At 37.0% G+C, this 24,550-nt stretch overlaps 1 protein-coding gene across 1 annotated transcript; it reads left to right on the top strand.

The window, feature by feature from the left end:
* LOC127633200 (inositol polyphosphate multikinase-like) lies at nt 1-24,550 on the top strand. Its single transcript, XM_052112067.1, has 6 exons — nt 1-493; nt 5,482-5,567; nt 6,859-6,955; nt 7,840-8,012; nt 14,816-14,897; nt 19,102-24,550. The coding sequence occupies exons 1-6, from the start codon at nt 349-351 to the stop codon at nt 19,635-19,637; spliced, it is 1,119 nt and encodes a 372-aa protein (XP_051968027.1). The 5' UTR covers nt 1-348; the 3' UTR covers nt 19,638-24,550.

Raw genomic sequence — 24,550 nt, 5'->3', positions numbered from 1 at the left:
AGCGTTCGCGTAACTGCGTGTTCCTGTGCGACCCCACGAGTGGAAATGACTAACTCCGCCGGAATATACCGTACCCGTTCCGTATCTACCATCTCGTACCAATTTCCGAGGGAGTTGTGTAAACATCTGTGAAGTGAGGAAGTGGGATGTTGTTTTCTGTGATGTGAATAGCCTGTTACGTGGTTGCGCGCGTGGGCTCAGTGACTGATGGCACGCGATCGGTCGGTCATCCACATCAGTATCGCAATACTGGATGACGCGTCGAGGGCGTGAGATCAATATGTGAATTGGCAAATGGAAGTTTTGTGAAATAAAAAGCCAGTGCATTGAAGTCGTCTGCATCAGATAATGGACTCTTCTGTGGCGCTGTTAATAACCAGGGGCTCGTGTTTACCGGAGGACGCGGGGAAGAGCGCGCCGAGCGCTCACCTGAACGGCTGCGTGCCGCTCTCTCATCAGGTGGCCGGACACAAGTATGGCGTGGACAAAGTGGGTCAGTATACATATGTTGTCTTTCCTTTTGGGTTGAACCATACTCCTGGTTTGTTATAGGGGAGACGGTCGCCATGTACTCAATGGAGTGAATATTTCTCAGTTTAGGTTTATCATGTTCATTTCTTTGAGGCACATGCTTAATATAGGATTAGCTACAGAAATAAATATATTTTCTCTGCTCTTGTCAAGGTAATCTGGGAACCTAGCATATTAAATAGCATAATACTGGCATCTAAGCAACATGTAAACAGCAACACAAATATGATGCAAACAGATCCTGAAACAGCTAAATGTAAAAGGTGAAACAACAGAAGGTTAGTAGTAATGAATTTTGTAAATGCTTTATTGCCTTTGCTAAAAAATAAATAAAAAAAAGGCAAGTAGACATTACTTTACATGACCATTTCACAATGGGAACCTGCCATTCAAACGTCTTTTCAGCAAAAATAAACAAAAACGTTTAACCCAAATCAGTTCTCTAAATGGCAAAAGTTTTAAAGGCAACAATAAATGAATGGATTTGGCCTACAGAAGTTATAATAAAATTAATTGTATAGAATTACTACATATAGGAAAAACACATGACTCCTTGCCCTGATGGGACATATATATATATATATATAAAATAAACTTAAATAAGTCTTGAGAACACAGTTCAACCATAACATGGAATTGTGTTTGTAATACGCAGCAGATGTAACAAAAATATTACAATATTGGACTTTTACTTTTGAGGTCAGAATTCACAAAAACACAAAAGCCACTGAGAGAATACAATTATTTGTGCTGTTGGACCTTGGACTTTATACCCCTTGTGAAAACATCCCTCCCCTATATTATATATGATTTTGTTTTTTGCCATGTTTCCTATAATATTTGTATACTGCTGACTGAACTGGGTTTGTCTCATGGCATGCTAGCGTGTTGATGACATGCACAAAAGCTCTACATGTATGACACATATGTTGAGTCAGTGGTAGCGCAGTTTGAAAGAGAATTAGATCAATGCTTTAAGAACAACAAATCAAGAAAAACGGATTATTGCAAAGATTTGAATGTCTTTATAATTTGATTGAATTAATTTAAGAGATTTTTAACCCCTTCCATATGTAGTAGGGCTGAAACGATTAGTCGACATTATAGACAATAAAAAATTGTCGACAAAAATGTACGTTCTCGAATAGTCGTTTGATCTCATTTAACATAACATGAGCTCACATGAAACTCTAATGATTCGCGAGAGCAGCACTGCACTGAGAGAAAGAATTACACAATTCACAGTCCAGATGAACTCTAAACTTCCAAACAGCTTCAGGTGATGTAGATTGCAAAGAATGATCACATCTAGATTAGATGTAGCTCTAGGCTGCACAATATAATAATTGAGATAATGATTACAACAGCCACACTTAACTAATAGTGGAATGTGTCATTGAATCCTTTTCACACTTCCAGGTTTTGGAACACGAAGTAATCGATTACAGGGTAAACTTTGATTACGGTGAATGGAGGACCATGCCAAATATAATTTTTGCTTACACATTTGTCTGTCTGTTGACTGTTGATTAAATGCTCAATGTCTGTGTAGAATTTTGTCAATTTTAATAATAGTTTAGTTTTTTATGCTGCTAGTGCTTGGGGCAATGTGAACTCGACCGTTTTCGCTTGATTTGAGTCTTGATTTGCCTATGCGTAAAATAGCAATAAAGTCATTCGGAAATGGTTCGCATTTTATGTTGGCCGTGTAGCCTACATAAAGTATATGGCATGCAGATGCCCCAGACAAAATAGGTAGCCTATTTTCATGTAAATTCTATTAATTAAAAATAATCACCATTGCAATATCAAGGGAAATATGTTTGTAGCTGTTTCTGTAGCGTACTTTTTTGGTAAACCTTACAAAAAAAGAAAAGTTCTTCTCTTAAGAACTTGCTTGGGCTATATTTCAAAAGTGTCAACAATAAAAAATGCATTAAAAAAAGAATCTATTTTTGGACTATTAAGATTATTTTGCATGAACATTATTTTATATACAATTTTATATATATATATATATATGTTTTTTAAAATGTAGGGTCATTTCAAATCAGATGATTGCAACATGCTCCAAAATTTGGGACATTTGAATGTTTACCACTGTGAAACATCACCATATCTTCTGATAACACTAATTAAGAATTTAGCAAACGAAGAGACAAGTTTGTTAAGTTTAGAAAGTGGAATTTCCCCCATTCATCCATTATGTAGGTCTTTAGCTGGACAATTGTATGGTGTCTTTGTTGCCGGATGGTGTGCTTAATAATGCACCAAACATTCCCAATTGGAGACAGGTCAGGACTGCAGGCAGGCCAATCTAGCACCCATTCTCTATGCTTACACAGCCATGTATTTGTAATCTGGGCAGTAAGTTGTTTTTAAATTGTCCTGCTGGAAAATGCTGGGACATCTCAAGAAAAGACGGTGCTGGATGGCAGTATATGTTGCTCCAAAATTTGTACATATGTGTCTGGATTCATGGTGTTCTCACAGATGTGCGATTTACCCATGCCATGGGCACTGACAGACCCCTGACCCATACAGACATTGGCTTTTGGACCTGATGCTAATAACAACTTGGATGGTCTTTTTTCGTTTTAGCTCAGAGAATATGATGGCTGTGTGTTTCAAAAACGTTTTGAAATGTGGACTCTTCGTACCAAAAAACACAGTTCCACTATACTACTTTCCATCTCAGATGAGAGGGAGCCCAGAAAAGTCAGCAGCACTTCTGGACAGTGTTGATGTATGGCTTCTGCTTTGTATAGTAAAAGCTTAACTTGTATCTGTGTATGCAAGTGAATGGTGCTGACTAACAAAGGTTTACTTAAGTAATCCCAAGCCCATGTTCATGATTTCCATTACAAATAAATGATGTTTTTTAAGACAGTGATGTCTGAGGGCTCAGAGATCACACACATTCAGAAGTGTTTTTTTGTCTTGCCCTTTACACACCGAGATTTAACCAGATTCCTTGAATTCCTTAAACTATATTGTGCATTGTAGAGGGTGAAATGCCCAACATTTTTCCAATTTTTCTTTGGGGAACTTTGTTCTCAATGTGCTGAATTATTTGCTGAAGCATTTGTTGGCAAATTGACAAGTCGTGAACGATCCTTGCTCTTGAAGGTCTAGGCTGTTTTTGGAGGCTTCTTATACAGTATACAGTACTATGACACATCATATGTTAAACATCTCCTGTTTGTACATCGCCTTATTTCAACTTGTCAAATTGTTATTAGTCTTACATTGTCTCAGATTGTCTGGAGCATGTTGCAATCAACAGATTTGAAAATATTGTACGTTTAAAAAATATATATATAAAATTCACAAGGTAAAACATCATATTGTGTGTAATTGTGGTGCTTTCAATGTAGCAAAGGGTGAATATTATTTACAAATAACTTTGTTATTATTATAATTTTTCATACTGTCTCAACTTCTGAATTGGGGTTATGTGTGTGTGTGTTTATGCATGTGTGTGTATAATATATATATTGATCAGCGACGACATTGAAACCACCTGTCTAACATGTTGAGATGCTATTCTTCTCACCAAAATTGTACAGAGAGATTATCTGAGTTTCCGTAGACTTTGTCAGTTCGAACAAGGCATTTCTGTCCACAGAACTGCCACTCACTGGATGTTTTTGTTTTTGACACCATTCTAAGTCAATTCTAGAGACTGTTGCATGTGCAAATCCCAGAAGATCAGCAGTTACAGAAATATTCAAACCAGCCTGACCCGTATCTGCACTTAATGCACCTGCTGCCACACGATTGGCTGATTGGATAATCGCATGGATGATTGATGGTGCCAGACGGGCTGGTTTGAGTATTTCTGTAACTGCTGATCATCTGGGATTGTCAAGCACAACAGTCTCTTGAATTTACTACGAATGGGGTTTGTGAAATTGCACACAGACCTGATACTCGTCATTAGCCAGGTGAAGATGGAGCGGATTAAATCAGTGTTTGACCACTGGATGTACAGAGATAATTTCACTTAAGGCGACATGGGGAAAAACAACACTGTACAATGTAAACTCTGCCTTCCAAAGGTTAATATCCTGTCAACTGCAAAGGATTCAACATCAAATTTAAAGAAGCATTTTAAGATATTTTTGATTGTTCTCTTAACTCTTGACAAACACATTAAGTATTATTTGAATTATCACTCTGTGATATAACTGTGTCGCTATGTGTCTGGAATGGTTTTGGTCATCAAATGCATTAAAATGCCATTTTATTGATGGCGTTTCTAAAAAGATGAAATTTCATGACCATGTTTATGTAACGTGATAATCATGACAATAACAATGCAAATCCAAATGATCCTAAAATGTGCTGCTTTTTTGTGCAAAATATCATTTTATTATTTTTTATTTTTGGTGGTGAAAATTTTCCAGAATATTTTTTTATTTTTTGCTTTGATTATTATAGTTGGTTATAGTCCCCTGGTTGTAAAAACTGATCAAATTCTTAGCATGAATTTTGGCTCATCATATATTTCCTTTTGCTGAAGGGTGTATAGATTAATCACCGATGTATATAGCTTTTTAAATAGGGAGAGCCTGACCTAAATCCTGAGCATCACAACCAGAGTCTGTGACCGTAATCTGTAAGCCCAATCAGCCCACTTTTCACCAGCATGTAGGCCAGGCCATGATGTCATTTACACACACGGCTTTAGTCTCCACTGTTCTCATGAGCTTCATAAGGGCCAAGTCACAATATCTTACTTAAACTAAACCAAACAGAGCATTTATTTACGTAGAAGCATCTGTAGCACACTTAATATAGTTTTCTCTGCATATCAGAGCTGTGTTGGACAAAATAGCTTGCATTACTTACCAGTAATCAGTTTCCTTTCAGAGATATGTAAGGACTAAATGTGAAGAATTTCAAAAATGTTAGTGCACACAAACAGCGAGATGTTTTTCTTTACAGGTATATTGCAACATCCTGATGGTACAGTGTTAAAACAGCTGCAGCCCCCTCCGAGAGGACCCAGAGAGATGCAGTTCTATAGTATGGTAAGTGTTGGAGTATATTTGATTTGTCATACAATGGTCTTTGAATTGGGTGTACAGTATATGTTGATGCAGTGTTGGCTATAGGATTTTGCTGCTGGAGCATTGCAACCTAACATTGTGCTTAACAATACAGTTTTGTCTGACATATTATGCTATTTACAAAATGCCATTTATTACAACAAACTCTGAAACACTATTCAAACTGATTTAATGCAACAACAAAAAAATTGAGGTAGACCGATATATCTGTTTTACCGATTAATCGATACAGATAGTTGCCTTTTGGAACTATTGGTTATCTGAAAAAATAAATGCCAATATTTGCTGATATTTTGTTAAAAAATTTTCAATTAACCTCATCTTGTGAAATATATATACATATACAATTTTACATCTGGTGATTCTATTGGCTTAATTTGGGAAACACTTGCATTTATAGAGCATTGTAACATGCCAAATCTCTGTTATTTAAAAATAAAGAGTCCCCAGTTTATTTCCGGCTTGTTTAGAGTAAAAATGCCCGTGTTATGCATCAAATCATAATTTCTCTGGCTATTATTGGGATTTTGTTTGCACAATAAACTGCCTTTGGGATTTTATTATTTTTGCAGCCTCAGTGTGTTCATAGTAAGGAAAGATTAAGATATTTGTTTTATTATTCTGTAGATCGATTTAAAAAAAAAAAAAAAACTATCAGCTGATTAATCGGTGATCGGCCCTTTCCCCACCTTGGTCATCTGCAAAATAAACTATCGGTCGACCTCTACAATAAAATCATATTGCACTGCAACCGCATTTAAGCATTACATGCATTTACATACACAGATTATGCTTAATAAGCTGACAACATGTCATGTAAACACCTTACAGCAAATAGTGTTCTTCTGTCGGGGTAAGGTTAAATGGTTTAAGCAAAAAACCGATCGGCACATTTTTGCCCATTACCCCAATTTCATGTTGTATGTAACCAACCATTCTTACTGGCTTATACAGTGTGCGAAGTGTTGATTGTTAAAGTTTTGACATCAAAAGCAGAGGATAACCTGATTTTAAATCTTATAGACTGTTTGTGCTGCTTTTTGTTGGTTATTAGCATATTGCTGTGCATGTAAACACACTTAATAAGCGTCTTGTGATAAGTTCATTTGCGATATATCGTACAAATTCGAAATATCATTCAGCCATATTTATAACAATGAAAACCCACAAATCCCTTTTACTATACAGATGTCATTTTATAATGTAAATCAAATAGGACTCTTTCCAACAATTAACAGTTTTTTCACACCAGGTGTACGCTGAAGACTGCTGTGACCCCTGTCTCATAAACCTCCGAGAGCACCTTCCCAAGTACTACGGCACCTGGTCCTCACCTGACACTCCCACAGGTATGCAGATAGTAGAGCTAAAACGATTCCCTGTTAACAAAAAAAAAAAGATGATCTGCACGGTTGTTCATCTCATTTCTTACAATGCCTAAGAAAGTATAAATAAAGTGACGGAGAGAAATATGCAGTTTCTTTTTTCTCTCCATTGCTTTATTTATACCAGTATAAATAATATACATCCAGATGTATAACATGCATATAATGGATGTAACCGTGAATTGAACAATAAACAAAGATGCAAAGATGAGTGGTGTTCAGGCAGACTATAGAAACCATTTAGGCAAACATATGTGCTCTCTTTGAAACCCGTTTGAAGAGATCAACTGAGATAAATGTTCCTGGTGATAACAGTAATAACGTCAACAGCTGTTAATGGCACTGCGACATCTTGCTTGGGTTTTAGTGATTTGCATTACATAATCTAAACAAAACTATAAAGAGGGTAAACAAATCATACTAACGATTTCACTGGAGCCATTTTGTAGCGATTTTCGGATATATCTGTCTAGTTTTTGAAGGCACCTCTGGTGTGTGTGATGCCAAACCCTCATGCTATTTACTAGATTCCAGTGTCCCCCAACGATCGATTTCATCAATGATTTATTCCATTAAATTACATTTTTTCCTTTATTTTACAGCATTGTTGTTTTTGCATTTTGACCATTGGACAATCAAATTTAAATCATTGGTTAGGGGTATCAGCCTCCAATTTCCTAACCCCAATAGTGTCATACCTATAATTTACCAAACTGAAAATGTGGCCACATTACTCTGATATGTGAGAAATGTAAACCGTTTCCTTCCGAATAAATGGATAGATTGATGTATAGATGAATGAATGGATATGCAGTGTGTTTAGTAAGCCTTTCTGTTTTCCACCACAGACCTGTACCTAAAACTGGAGGACGTGACACGTAGGTTTCAGAAGCCATGCATCATGGATGTGAAGATCGGGCAGAGGAGCTACGACCCCTTCGCCTTGCAAGAGAAACGGGAGCAGCAGATCAGGAAATACCCGCTGATGGAGGAGATTGGCTTCTTGGTTCTGGGTATGAGGGTATGTGCCTTTTTAAAATCACTGTGGATTTCAAACGTGGCTCTGTTTATTTTATAATGCCATGTACAATTCAAACGTTACTGTAACTGGACTTAATGGCCAACTACACACTAAATACAGTTGTCTCTCATTTTCTGCTCTGTTCTGTTCAGTACACCCTGAGTTTGGTGACTGATGGGAGGAACAACAGCATTCTACAACTAAAGTCACTCCCGAAAAAGTTCTGATAGTGACAACAGAATTTTTATAATATCTGCGTTGTATGTAAAAAAACTAACTGAACTATTGTTAATGTAGTGATGCCACTCTCTTTATGGACACTGACATTTGATGTATTGACTCATATACATTACATGACATTTATACTCTTCACACAATAGATGATGCATTAACATTAACTATTAATGTCCTGTGTTGATACATTCTTACAAAACAACTTGCAAAACTGGTTGCAAGAAATTGTGATACTAGCTAAGCCTTAAGCCCATGACAAAAATATGTGAACGCAAATGCTTCTAGTTACATGGGCTCAGTTACACACATCTTTGCATTCTGAAATTTGTCAACGCATTTGATATTGTTAAGCGAGTATGGGTTGTGTTTTCAGCATTGCCAGAAGGGGTGCTGTAGCAAGCATTAGCATAAACCCTATTCATCTGCGATCCATTGTCTCGGTTATCGGCAAAAGTCTTATGTCGATAGTTGTCATTTATTTATTAATAATCTTTTTATACCACCATGTTCCTCTGTGGCCATTGCTTGAGTACTCTAAAACTAGAATGGCTTGGTTCTATAGTATCCACAGATGAAAGCAAGCGACTGCATTTCCGGCAAATGTGACAAAGTTTCGCTCTCATTGACCTCAATGTAAATTACTAGAAGGATACTAAGACCAGAATTTAGTGATGTGGGCTTATAAACATCACACAACCACAGCATGTAAAGCAGAATATTATGCCAATGTCAGATCATTTTCTAACATCAGCATTTATAGTAAAAGTGTAAGTAGATCATTCACTTGTTGCTGTGTTGTTATTGAAGAGACAATAATAAAATCTGCTTCTTACTTTACTGAGAGCGTGACAATGCTGTGTTTCTTGTCTCCATGTAAACCTCCATTCATATTTGTATCTGCAAAACCTATGATGATGCCTTTTATTTATTTATTTCCAAACGCAATGTATCATACGGCATGCTGAATGCGAGATCTGTGTGTCTATATGCACAGTAAAGAGAGTGGAAATGTTGTCTGACAAGAAATGAGGGAATAATGCCTTGATTATTTTTCCAAATGAGATGCAGTTTTGAGGCAAAGAAAGTTGAAGCAGCATTTTCTCAGTGGCTTTCTGTTCCCCCCCCTGTCTGTGTAAAGTTTGCGGTAGCTGTTAGAGACGGAGCTGAGTGTTTCAGCGCTTCATCTTTCATTCTTTATGCCTGTGCTACAGCGTGTGATAAAACATTTGCAATAAAAATTGCTTTATATATTAAATAACCATATTGTAATGCCTATTTTTTTTTTTTTTTTAAATCCAGTCATTGAATTAAATACTTTATAAATGAAAACTACTTCCTCTTGTATAATTTTCTCTTTATTTGGAACTTGACATAGTCAAGCCAAACAAATTGGTGGTATTCAAAAAGTGGTTATCAACCTTACCACAATACTAAATTTTACATTTAAATCTGATGTTGTTGACTATTATTATTATAAAACACTTCATTAGGCTTTTACTTGCTTTCTAATATCGAACATTATTCCAACTGAATTTTAGGTTTAAAAAATCTGTGTGACAGATGACACAATTGTTGCCGCATGACACATTGTTTTAGCTGTTTTCCTCAATGGTGTTGATTAGAATGTCAGGCTCTCTCGCCATTTAAGATGTTTGACTTCCTCCATAGCGCTTTAAGGTAAAAAACTCAAAACTCAGTAGAATTCAAATGGGACTCGTGCTCACTTTCATGCTTCAGAGATAGCGTGTGCGAAAATCACGTGAAACACAGCTGCATGTGTCTGATGAGAAGCATATTCTGAAAGCAAGATTAATGTGACCAAATTTGCTTTGGTGGCCCAAAACTTTGCTTGGGTGTCTGTCAGTACCTGAAAAACCCTGTTTCTTTAATTCTCTCAGTCTCACATAGAGCCACTCCGCCTTCTTCCTCCTTTTCTCAGACAAAATGTGTACCACGTACGTTACGTGAATAGCAAATTAATTGCACATTTCTTGCACGCGGTAGCGGTTTTGCATAACCACAATATAGATGATAATCCAAAATATATACCGGTTGCCAAATTTCTACCTGTTTATCATGTCTACCAGTATATCGCCCTCCCCTAGCCCCTCTATGTCGTCATGAAATCAGAGATACTCAGCACAAATTCCGATCACAAGGAGTCACAGCAGATGCATGAGACACATGGTAATTCCAAGTGGAAACAGGTATGCATCTCGGCTGATCACTTGTGATCGGATCACCGAAAACGCATCTTAATACTAGGTGGAAACAGGGCCTATAAGTCTTGACATCTAGCCTGATATCTTGTTCTAAACACTTTCTTGCTTTTTAGTGTTGATGTGGCTTTGCTCTTCCAGAAGTTCTTTCATTTCAGGAAATTAGCCACTTCAGCACGGTCAGTGTCAAAGCCTCATGTTGACCATTTTAATTAATGGTCAACAGCTTTGAGAGAGAGCAGTGGGGGTGAATGCTTGGTAGAGAGGCCACAGTTTGTGCACTGGAGTCACAGATTTACTGAGCTCGGTAGGCAAGAGCCAATCAGTCATCAACACTGATTGAGTGAAATATTCAAAGGGTTTGAATGGAGAAATTGGACAAACACAGCATTTGAATTATGCAAGGACACATGGTAAGAACCCTGGTAAAACAAAACATTGGTGAACTTTCACCACTTCAAACTTGAGTAAAATGTTGTTGGCTGGCCAGCTACCAAGCTGTTAGACAGCTATGTACCCATTAGTACAGAATTATTGAAGAGGAACTGCATAGTTTTTCCAATATAAGACACAATTTGTTGTCCGAGCAACAACAGAGTTTTCAAAAGATGATAAAAAGATAGGGTTTTCAAGATAGGGTTGTCATGAGCACTATGAGAGCGGTGCTCAATGGCTCTCCTATTCACGTGTTGTTTCTTGCATGAACAGATTTGTACTAAAAAATTACTTTCATTTTGGGTTTGTTTCTCACCAAAACCTAATGTATGAATGCCTTCAGAAGACTTGCAAAATGATATAGAGACTTGGAATATGATACGTAGTTGAATGGACTGTATAGATAATACCCCTGGACCCTTTTTTAAGCTTTAAAGTGAGTCGCTATTGACTGCCTTTGAATTGAAAAGACGCATTAATTCAGTGTGTGATGAGGGCGTGGCCGGGCGGTGATGGAGCACGGCCGGCACTGAATCAGTTGATCAGCGGGAGAGTGAGATAACGGGGAGCCAGAGACACTCGTGGCCGCACTGCGTGCGTCTGTTTGTTTGTTGCTTTAAGTTCATTTTTATCATTAAACCTTTATGCTGACTGTTCAGCCAGTTCCCGCCGCAATCCTTGCCCGTCTGTTTATCAGTTACAGTGGTGCCAAAACCCAGGAGGGAGGAGGGACGTGCTGTCGTGGTGTCCTCGCCACTGCCATCTGCCAGGGGAACAGCCCCGGCCGTCTCTCTGGGGACGTAGGGGTTGCTTCCGACCGCCTAGATCAGGAGTAACCACGGCCATCTGCCTAGAAGGGGAGTAGCGGTTCTGCCCACCAGGGTCCGGCGGACTCGCTGCCGTCCGCCATGGGAGGAGCGAGCTGGCGTCCGCCAGAGGGAAGAGGAGCAGTTTAGGACCGGGGGGGGAGTTAATACGACCAGTGGTGCCCCAGCCTGAATCGGGCAGGAGAGGAGTGTGACGAGAAGGAGGGCGTGGCTGGGCCGTGATAGAGCACGGCCAGCACTGAATCAGCTGATCAGTGGGAGAGCGAGATAAGGGAGAGCCTGAATATCTTGAAGTACTACCTGTTTTCTCTAGGGGGCAAGCGAAACTCCAGCTGTTTTGACAACGCACAATTTATATAATGAACAAACCACACTTGCTCACAGCAGACAGTACAAGATGAGAGCACGTACTTGCGTTCAAATACAGCTTGATGGAGTGCAAATCCGAACACCGGGATCGCAAGACTTGTTTTTCTAAGTTTCAAACTGCCTTAACTTGACACAGCGACCTAAAAATGCTGTTCTCCTGATGCAATTCCACCAAAGTGAGATCAAAGCATACGTTTGATGCTTCCTTAGAAAAGTCCACACCCGAGACGCTACACAAGCATGTTTTACGCAGGTGTACATTGACCGGTCCTTAAACAAGCCCTCATAATAAATCTCAAACTGATTGACAAATTCACTTGCCAAATGGATTGCTGTGAACTGGATGCCAGTAACATAGATTCTTTCTTTCAAAAAATGCATTGTGTGAATTATAAATTATTTTACTTTTGGCCATGCACTAAATTATAACAAATGATAACTCGCAGAGAATGTACAGCATGTCTCGTACTTCTGGAATCATATTCTGACACATCACACCCTGTCAGCGAGAAAAAGTGTTTATTGTCATGTTTTACTTTAGCAGACTTATCACATTGTTTGCAGTGAACCTAAACCTTGTTTTTAGTAAAACGTCCCCACACCTAAAGTTGAGCCTTTTTGCAAGCAAAAGGGTGTGCCTATTTGTTGCGCATGAAGACAAAACTTTGGACACTTTCTGGCTGCCAAAGACCCTGTTTTTCGACCTGGTAATAAGATGCGTTTTGTTGATCAGACCACAAGTGATCAGTGCTAGATACAATTGGAATACAGTGTTTGGATCACTGAAACCACATATGGAGGTAGTGAGATGTAAAATGTTTATCCATCCCAAATGCATCCCAGACATAAGTGAAGCACCTCTCTTGACCTTTCAATCAACGACTCTGCTTAAACAAGCGTTTGAAAGTTGCATGCTGCTTTAATGGAAAATTACTGTCTGATTGGTAATTTTGAAAAAGCAAATTCTTCAGTGTTTCGTAAATCAGCATGAAGTGACACAAATGAGAACCACACACATCTTTAAGAGCAGTAAATACAGGTATAATGGAGAATTCTGCTGACATCTCAAGCAGAATTGTGTTTGTTCTTCAATTAAATTTCAGCTGCATCTGAGAAAAATGCCACGCCAGTTTAATTCGTGCTTTCTTTGTCTTTTATACCTTTTTTGCGGTTTATTATCATGCAATAACGCACTGACATTGTCTGATGTATGTCATCATGGAATCAGAGCCCCTCCCCTCGAAAACTGATCACAAGTGGTCACAGGAAATGCATCTGAGACTCATGTTAATACCTTTTTTAAGCAGAAATGCACCATGGCTGTGATCGGATCACCAACAGGGCCAAACATTACCGGAGTTGCATTAAGGTACCATGGGGCCCTGGGCATTATTGGCAAGGTAAAAACTTTCTGAAAAAATACTGAGGTTTAAAGTTGGACCTGTCATTGCAAAGACAGACTTTGCTTATATGCAAATTGTCTGGTAATCCTTGTCCTATGCTTCAAAAGTTCAGCATCATCGGGATCAAAGTTGGCATTTTTTAAACACTTAACGGAAGCAAATCGCAGCGCTGGGGATAATGCTGACACTTAACTCAGAGTTCAATGTTTTTGCCAATGTTCGAGCACACCAATTTAAAATATCGACTACTATCCCTCACGTCCGCATATACGTTTAAGTACGCCGGTTAACAAATAATATCTGTGATATCCCATGTTATAAACTTTGCTGTGGAGAAAGCTGTTTACTGACCGAGCTGCAAGTGTACAGGTGTAAAAATACTAACACGGTGCATGTAAATGCCACTTTCCCACTTTTGTATATTAAGCAACTTTCAATAAATAGCTTTCTGGTGTCTAAAAGAGCTCTGTGTGAACGAAGCTCTCTGAAGGGGTGTGACAACTGTTAATAGCTGTAGTGTGTATGTGGCCTATGTGTAACCTGACCACATTGATGTCCGTGACAACAAACCTCTGTTGTTCAGCTTTATAGTTGCTCCGAGAGACATTTTTGTATATCTGTGGCATCAGTCAGGATGAGCATATCTTGCACTGTGACCTCTCCCGTAATTCATCAGCCGCACAAGTGTCCTAAGGGTCTATATCTCATCTCTCGAGAAATGTGGGTGGAGACCTCTAAACACTCTATCAGCAGCTCATGATAAATGAGGTTTAATTCAGTTTAATTAGTTAAATTATTGGCTGACCTTTTACTTTTTTAGAAAATAGTGATTTCTGAAGCCTTTAAGATGTTTTCCCAAAATTGTGCACAGGTAGGGCAATGCAGTCCGGTTTCTTGATGTAATATTGATGAGGAGTGGACGTTATGTAAATTATGATTCTTGGTCCGTCCCAGAGGTCTGGTTCTCTGCCAGCCCACATGGAAAAACAGATAGATGAGAGGAAGCAATTTACATGACCGCCATGCAAATAGAACTATTAGTCATAATTGCACTGCTGATTTAGGTGATATAGAAAGAAAGGCCCCTCAAAATAAATGTTAATTACGCAGTATGAAATTACATTTGCTGTCTCATCACCCATTCTAGAAGTTCATTTTTTAATTGAATTTCTTCATTGGAACTAATTGTATTATTTGGAATGGCTGTAATGACCTAATGTGCCCTCTAGAGGGAGAGCAAGACATTTGAAATGACTGTTAATATTTCAAGTTCAAAAATGTTCATGCTTATTGTCTGACTGTCTTTTGACTTTTAGGTATATAAAGCGGGCTCAGACAGCTTTGACACCTATGACCAGCATTATGGAAGGGGCCTCGTAAAGGACACTATCAAGGAAGGTGAGGTCAAACTGAAGAATAGTTCCTGAGTGCAACTCAACAACATTATATATCAGCCTTTGATGATATTTCATATATATCTCATTATTAAAGTATTTACACTGAAATGTCTTAAAAGGGTGGTTGGACTTTACAGCCATTGTTGTGAATTAGATTATATGTAAAATGATTTAATTCAATAATTTTAATTCTAGTCCCAAGTCATGGAAATTAAAAAAAGTAACTGAAATCTCTATAGTGAATATGAATGTTTCTTACACTCAGCTCTAAAATATTTAATCGAAAAATAATTTTTCAATGCATACTGAGAAACAGCTAAATATAAAAGGCAAAATCTAAAATGTCACTTCTATCCCTCATTTCAGTTGTGTAATGAAACCTTTACCAACTCTATATACTGTATAATCTTAAATCTCATAAATTGTATTGTAAATGTTCAATATCTGTTATCTATAAATAATTAGCATATAAGGTGTGACCCAAACTGCGCACTTCTGCACTATTCTGTCATTTTGTAGTTGTAGTGGGTAAAAATCTAGATTTTCTGATGCATCACAATCTTCATTTGAACAATTTCTATATCAATTCTTACATCCCAAGATCGATTTTTTTTTTTTTACTCTATGCACGACCCTCCATTACAATGCGAGGAAATCACTTGCATTTGCAACCAAATTTCACGCTATGTAGCTAAAATGTATATATTTATGCAACTGGCTGGTAAATGTTTAGATTTCACACACCTGTGATTGTGAAGTATTGTGAATTATAGTGATGAAGAATTCAGCCGCGAGATCCTTTCACAGTGTGTTAAAAGTAAACGTTTTTCCGTGTAATGTGTCCAAAGATGAGATCCACTCCACCAATTTGTCATTGAGTAATGTTTCTTTTAATACCCTTTCTGTTCTCTACAGTCAGCTGTTGATAAAAACAAAAGATGAGATAAAGCCATTCGAGTCGCTCTCGTTAACATATGATATACAAAAATGCCGGTTTTGTTAAAAAGACTGTACTAATTGTAGCACATGTTCAACAAATCAATGTGAGTACTTGTAAATAGTACAAATTATGCAATTAAACAATAAACATTTAACAAAATAATGGTGAAATTATGAAATATAATGTTATTTATTAAATACATAGATTTGTTCATTTAAAAAAAATAAAAAAAGCCAAAACGTGATCAATATGATAAACTAATAAAATGTAATTAGTCAAATACATTTTTTTCATAACGTACCTTGTTAGAAGGTCTCCTGTATAATTAACGGCATTAGCTGGAAAATAATTTCTTTCACATGAAAGCAAAAGGGACATTATAGCTGAAATATATCCATATGAATCTGTATCAAATCGAATCGAGAGCTTGTGAATCGGAATTTAATCGGAAAATCTGTATCAATACTGAGCCCTATTTTGTAGTGCAAGTAATATAACACAAGCAACAAAAAGTAGTGTACTATAAATACACGTATGATGCACTTTTTCAACCGTTAAAACGGAATGTTAGGCACTTCATACATTTAGCGCGCGCGGCTTGCTGTACGTAGCTGAATGAGCGGATTACCTGGTGATGCTGGCCTGACAAAACAATTGTAAATAATGGAGAATGTAGCAACTAGCGAAACTTCATTGAAGAAAGCACTTTACAAATGACAGCTGAACGCTTTACCATCACCCCACAGTGTGTGAATATGTACATTATGAGATATAAGTGTTGAACTGATGTTGGCTAACGTGCTAAAGCTAGCAGCAATACACCGCATGCTTTTGAAACGTCACTTTTGTCACCTGTTAAACGGTGAATGCTTCTGTCTAGTCAAAAAGTGTTAAGTGTTCCCTTTGGGACAATACTACACTTGAAAATTGCATAGTCTAGTGTGTCATTAGAAACACAGCTGTGGTTTGTAATGCTAATAAAACTACTAGTGACATGCACTATAAACTTTAGTCAACTAAAAAATATTTGAAAATCCATTAATTATCAATTATTTCTTTGATTATTTGGATTAAAAAGCTAAACTGTATCTCCTGCTTTTCATTTTAGCTGATTGCACTGATTGGTTTTCACATAGTGGATGATCTCAAATCTGAAAAATTCCATTGTCTTACATTGACAGAATTTTCAAACAGGCCAACAGAATGCTTGTTATTTAAAAAACTGTCAAAAATTCAAATGTAAATAAGCCCACTAAAAGTCTTTAATCTAGATGCTCCCTCTCCCTCACTTCCTCTCTCTCTAGCTAGCTAGTTTGCTGTTCGTCTTACTGTAATGTCTTTATATCCATCAAACTTCAAACTATTAAAACTAGTTTAAACTTTCAGAGGCAAGCAAAAAGATATTAAGCAAACATCAAATTTTGTATGGAAAAACTTTAGAAAATACTATATTTTTCTTTAAAAGAATATTAGGAATCAGTCCAACAAAGTTATTTTTACACTGCACTCAGTCGTTTTATATTGTCTTTGTATTTTGGGGGGGTTTGTAAATCTTTTTAGCTTTTGTAATAAAATGTAGTTGATCCACACTCCGATAGTAAACTGTTAATGTTTTTATTCAATGACTTTTAAAGGGGAATTAGACACCGAGCGTTTTGGTGTACAGGCCTTCCTCAATGTGTAAAAAATATTTGGAATTTCATAAAATATTGATATATTGATTATTGATCGGCACGTTATTTTCTCTATGCGTTTTTGATGCATCGATATATTTACCTAAGCCGACATTTAGATTAGAAGCCTATTTTTTGTGCTTTCCAGTTCACTTTTAGTTGTAGTAATGTAGTCTACTAATGTAGTCTGGTTTAATAGATTTATGAGACCACAAAGGGGTGATTTTGCATTTTTTTTGTACTTAATACTATGTTATCATCACCTTGGTCACTCTTACATTTGTGCAGCTGGTATTTCGTATAGTGTTTCGTTGTGGATAATGTTATTTATGGCGGATAAACAAATGGGAGAGTTTTGGGGAAAGGGCAAAAGAAGTGAAGTTTGGAAGGAATTTGATGGAGCTGGTCAATATCCTGAATGAATGGACATCATGGCGAATGGCAGGTCTGTGCAGCGAAAAGCAACAAATGGGCAAAACTTACTATTATGTAATCTTTGAACACTAGGAAAAAATATAAATTGATTGGCCACAGTCCAAGAAGTAAACAAATTGTGTAGCTAAGTTTATAGTAGGCGATATGCAGCCATTTAACATGGTGGAGTGTCCCTTTTTACGAAACATGTTAGAGGAAAGTGAACTACAGCCTGCAACTCACACTGTACTAACATTGTATTGAGAAATATGAAGAGACAAAGACTATTGTGCAACAAGTAGCCCTATTTATATCTTTAAAAATATGCATATATAGTTTTATAATCATATGGAACATTTTCTGATTATTGAAAAAGGCAAAGGCATACATTTTTCAGGAAGAAGGCATCAATCCCAAGCCTAAAAATGTACATTGTAACCAAAAAGGTTTACATGTTACATTTATGAATTTCCTAACGATTTTTACAAACTGTTTAAACTGTTTTACCCAAGCTAACTGGCTTACTGAAGTCATAGTTGTTTAACAGAGACTTGCTTACAGTAAAGACAAATGGTTTTGTGAAATGGAAATATGCATTACTTTTATACATTATAAAATATAGAAGATTAAAAAAAAAACACAAGTGATTCGCTGGAGAGAAACAACTCCTATCAAACAGCACAATTATTATTTTTTATTATTGATTTTGATCGGTTGTTGCAGCACTAGTCAGAACAGATGGAATATTTAATCTGACACAAAAACAAAGCTGTGAGAAGTACAGTCCATTCAATTTGTCATATTGTTGTGTACCTGGGTGTCAATTGTTCTGCCAAGGCAAGCTTGAAAATACTACTTTTCGTCCACTGGAAATTTATTTAGAGAAATATTTTCAATACTACATTGATTGAACTATGAACCTATTGAATGGAATGTACTACTATCTTCTATTTGCATCTAGTTAAATATTCTGCCAACTCCAACTAAAGTCCTTTCTGCTTTTGAATTAAAATAAGAAATGGGGATGTTTTGCTTGATTTAGAATTTACTTGTCCCAAAATCAACAAGCATGCAAAAAAAAAGTTTGCAGAATCCATCTGGGCCTACTCCTGGTTTAATTAATCTTGTTTAATTCATCATGTCATTCAATCGTAAATGGCATCCACTCTGTACCACAGGTTTATCCAAGTTCTTCTTCAACGGTGAAATTCTCCGCAAAGACGCCATCACTGCCAGCATCCTCAAAGTCCAGAAAATCCTCCAGTGGTTTGAGAGTCAGAGTCAGTTCAACTTTTATGCAAGCTCTCTGCTCTTCGTCTACGAGGGCATCTGTATGCCCAGTCTCGGCTATCAGACCCTACTGGATAGCCATCTTCCACCCAAAAGCCGTGAGCAGAACAACAACATTGATCAGAGCCTCTCCTCCATGTACTCCCTGCACAAGAAAGGTTGTGTCAGGAGCCACTACCAAACCAAACAGGATAACAGTGTGTGGAAAATGTCCGTACAGCAGCCCAATGGCAACCGTAGCCCTGCTAGACTGAAAGATGAGGGGAGGGAGTCGAAAATTGAAGCGGAACAGGAAACGGTCAGTGATGTGGAGGTTAAAATGATTGACTTTGCACATGTCTTCCCTAGTGATGTCCATGACCAGGGTTACATATATGGCTTGAAAAACCTGCTTAAAGTCCTACAACAAGTTCTAGATGAGTAATGGAGCTCTTTTAGTTGTTCTTAGATAGGTTACATCTGGATTGAAGAACCTGCTGAAGGTCTTGCATCAAGTTCTGGACTAGTAATGGAGCTCTTTTAGTGGTTCTTAGCTGAGTTACATTTATGGCTTGAAGAACATACTCGTCCTTCAGAAAGTTCTAGACAAGTGATGGAGCTCTTTTAGTGATTCTTAGATGGGTTACATTTACTGCCTGAAGAACCTACTGAAGGTCCTAGAGCAAGTTCTATACAACTGATAGAGCTCTTTTATTGGTTTTTAAATTAGTTATATCTAAGGCTTGAAGAGCCCACTAAAGATCCTACAGAAAGTTCAAGAGGAGTGATATAGCTCTTTTAGTAGTTTTTGGAGATTGGTTACATATACGGACTGAAGAACCAGCTAAAGGTCCTTCAGCGTGGTCTAGACAAGTGATGATGGAGCTCTTGTAGTGATTTTTAGATGGTTTACATCTATCACCTGAAGAACCTACTGAAGGTCCCAGAGCAAGTTCTAGAGGAGTGATGGAGCTCTTTTAGTAGTTTTTGGAGATGGGTTACATGTATGGCCTGAAGAACCAGCAAAAAGTCCTTCAGCAAGTTCTTTACAACTGATTGAACTCTTTTAGTGGTTCTTAAATGTGTTATATCTATTGCTTGAAGAGCTTAATGAAGGTCCTACAGCAAGTTCTAGAGTAGTGATGGAGCTCTTTTAGTGGTACTTACATGGGTTACATCTACAGCTTAAATAACTTTCTAAAGGTCCTAAATCAACTTCTGGATGATTGATGAGGCTCTTTAGTGATCCTTGGAGAGCTGATTGATGAAGGTATACATTTTGTAGCCACTTTCAAGACCATATGCCCCCTTCGCTCTAATCTGCACTACCTACACCATCAGTGGAGTTAATATGTTTGTAGCCCTCGTCTGATGTATGTGCTTTAGTCTTCAAAAAGCTTTGTACAGTTTATTATGATATCTTACTCAGGTAAATAAATCCATAATGCTTGTATGTTTATCCCGGCAAAAGAAGAAAACATTCACAAAATGTTAAAACACTCTATCACATATTAGTTCCTGTTTCCAGAGCCATGGCAGAGCCAGTTCTTTTTTATCTCTTTATTTTTAAATTGATGTGACTGAAAATAGGAATTTAATCAAAATGAAGATGTAGGAAAATATGTCTGACATTCTTGCGCAGATGCTGCCATAAAGACCCTGCCTGTTGTTTCAGACCTGTTGAATTGTGAATTTTCTCGTTTTTTTTTTAACGTGTGATTTTGAAATAATTAAACTTTTGTAAGTATATTCATGTTCTGACATTACTGATGCAATATGACTAAAATGATAGGATGAAGGTAATGAAGATTTGTGACTTTCATCTTAAAGAGACCCTTGTGTCTACAAGGAATGCCAAAGTTTCTATCAATAGACAATGAGAACTGGAGAATTCAAGTAGCTTTAGCAACTTAAGACTGTGTTCATAAATGGTTTATTTGAGTTTTAATCATACTATCCTTCTCGTGTTTTCACGTCCTCCTTTCTTGTCCAGGTATTTAATTTGGACATTAGTCCATGTTCGTTGGGTGAGCACACAAGTTAAGACAGGGAATATCACATATAGAGTGATATTTAATAATTAAAAGCCTCAGAATGTGAGAAAATAATATAATAAAGACCCTTAAATGATAAATATTTTTAATATCTATTTTTTCAGTATCTATCAGTCCATTTTTTTTTTTTTTTTAGGTTTATTTATGATCTCTGATTTGTAAGTAACCATTTAACATTTTTTATATTTGCAGTTTGCATGCTTCTTCATAGCGGAGACTAATAGTGTGTTCACATACAATGCGAATAAAATTTTCGCTGGATTATAAAATTGTGTTTAAACTCACGTTTGCGAGTATTCCCCCTTCTATTCCGGAAAAGGACAGGAGGAGGGGCTTCTATGACTTGGTTCATAGTAAAGTACAACCAATCGCTGGAATCAAGTAGATGCGCATATTTTCAGAACTTACCAGGTAGTCCAACTTCCTCACTCAATTTCCTCCAAGCGATGTCTTTTTTCATCTGGTCTCTATACATGTATGACATTGTGTCATACAATTCCGGGTGCCTCACACTGCTACAACAATTTTTTTTAATACATTTTTCCAGATTTCTTCTGCTACTACGTCAGTACGTCAGTCATCCGGACAATCTCAATTGCTTTCGCAACAATGTGTCATGCAGATTTTTCACTCGTGTTGAAAATCGATTGAAGCGATTTTGCGTGTTTGAGTCGCACCATTCTCTTAAATCGCACTGCCCGGCTCTCAGCGTTCGCTTCGCGTTGTATGTGAACGCACCATAACATGTTTTTTGTGGGGTTCTTTTGTTGTTGTTTTTTTTTTTTTTTTTTTTTACAAAGTTTTTCATTTACCTACTGTTGTATCCATTTTTAATTCTTAGGTATTGCAAGTTTATTAAAAGTTGTCTTATAAACATGAATTATGCTCATGTATCATGATCATTAATTTACATCTCAGTACGGTTATGTTTAAATCAAAAAACATCAGAAAACATACACTTTGTTCCAAAGCCTAGTGAGCTGCCTGAGTAGGCAGCATTTTAAGGTAGCATTGGCACACTTCTGACATGAAGGCTATCAGAAATGATTTCGCAGAGATGGGCCACTTCTATTAACATGAATGCGAGAAATTGGATCACTCAACCAAAAACCTCAGAGCCCCCAATGGTCAACGGATGTAGAAAGGAAGTCCCGCCATAAAGTAAAAAAATCAGATCACCTTTTAGATAAAGACATCACCTGTCAATCAACACTGGAATGCACATCAATTATACAAGCCAGGAAAATTTCGTTTTTTAGGGTAATATGAGGTAAAGAATCACAACTTATGATACCAGTATTGTCAAATTTTATTGCTTTTTTGAAATATGGTCTTTGATTGGAATCTTGACCAACCATGTTTGAGATTTTGGTCTTTCTCCATTCAAGTAGATTGCATTGGCACTGGCATGACTGGAAATAACCTCCCTAGAGTGTTCCAAAGATGGCCAACAGTGGACTGACATGCTAGAAAGACTTTGAGCCTATTCAAAAAGTTTAAAATTCAGCATTGCTTAAAAGGCAGCATCACATGTATCTTATACAGAGAAGAAAATTCCATCCCATCCAAGATGGTGGCTGTAGTTTTGATTTATAAATGATACCAAAAAGTATTGATTTTTGAGTAGCTGTTGGACTTGTATCCAATATTTCTTTGTTCCGTGTGTTGTATTGCTTATAAGAGTATTTAGTTGTTAGTTTAGCAACATGCTTTACGCCACATGCTACAGTTCGCTTTAAATTAAATGTGTTATTTGCATTACACACAGAGTAGCTGCCTACGTTTCAAAGCAGTCACATATGAGGTTTCATTTTAGTCAGGATACTGCCTTAGAAGCCAGATCCCTATGTAGGTATTAGATGGCAAGGCAACTCACTAGGCTTCGGAATAGAGCCACAGTGTTCCTTTTTTGTTCTCTTGTGTTATCTGTGTAATATATCACATCACCTCAGTTGTCATGGATGTTCAAAGACCACAGCAAGCTTAGGGCAGCACACCAAGTGTACGAAATACAGTTTTACATTCTTGTTCATCTTTTGAACAGCACAAAATTGGAAAGAGTTTCTTTCTGTTCGTACCCCCAAAATATAGAAGTGCATAAAAAGTATAGCTCCAACGCAAAATGGAATTGTGTGTCTATGGGCAAAGTTGAACTCCCTTTGTGCCTAAGAAAGTATAGTCTAGCCCTTTTGCGATTCCTACTGGCATATTATTGACAAAAAACAAAAACAAAATTTTCAGTGGCTATTTGCTAACAGTCTAAGCAGGCTTTAGAGTTTTATAATGCTGTCCCAAGGCAAAATGCAGTAACTTCATATTGAGTCAAAATGGAGTTTTGACTGAAATCAGGTCTCTTATACTATGATCTGTTATTTGACAGGTTCAGCTCAACTATACTAAGTTGCGGTGAGTACAAACTCCACACTAAAAACAAAGCCGTTTCATAGGTTCAGTGTTGGCGTCGTTACTTTTTTTTGCCTTTGGAGAGCATAATAGTGCTCCCTATAATATTATATTTAGTTTTAGAGCACAGTTAATGAACTGCATCTTGTTTACATTCTACCTTTTTATAGTTATCTGGACAGAGACACTTAATGCTAGAGTCATACATGCATAAATCATTATTTTATCTTTATTTATGCACTGAACATAAGTGGAAATATTTAGCATGTTCATTTATGCTTTTGTTACTTACTAAAGTTTATCTCTAATTGTATTTTGTTTTTTGTTTGTTTTTTAATACTGGTATATAGCACCTGATTGGCAACTAACTACTGTATGGTGGTGCTTAAAGCACTTTACTGAGCCTCTGGCAAGACTGGATTTTCAACCATGAAATAAATCAAACTTGCTTATTGACACAAAACTGTTTATTTCTACAGATGAAGTCTGAACACTCAAATGTTTGTACACTGGCTTGATCTTTTGTTTGTAGAATGGCAGGAATTTTTCAATTGCATTCTCTCTCTCATGCAGAGTCAGTGGAGTATGATATAATATATCTTTGGTGTCTTTATACTTTGCTGTTTGTTACTGGTTATATATAGTTATATATGATTTTTCAAGGTAATAAAAGAAAAATGATGAAAATGTATAAAAAAATCAATGAATGCTCTGATTTTAAGAAATGTAATGCTTTCAGACCTACAGTATATATTGTGTAGTCTTTGAAGATATAATGTCTGTTCAACCCTGCTCTAATCATACTCAAATTAAACACTTTTGAAAATAGAGACGTGAACAAAATGTATTTACTTGGATGAAATTATATGTGTATTTGGCAAATTTTCAGTAATAAAATCTA

Source organism: Xyrauchen texanus, chromosome 40, assembly GCF_025860055.1.
Source record: "Xyrauchen texanus isolate HMW12.3.18 chromosome 40, RBS_HiC_50CHRs, whole genome shotgun sequence".
NCBI lineage: Eukaryota > Metazoa > Chordata > Actinopteri > Cypriniformes > Catostomidae > Xyrauchen > Xyrauchen texanus.
The sequence above is the reverse complement of the archived record's forward strand: the minus strand, read 5'-3'. Positions and strand labels throughout refer to the sequence as shown.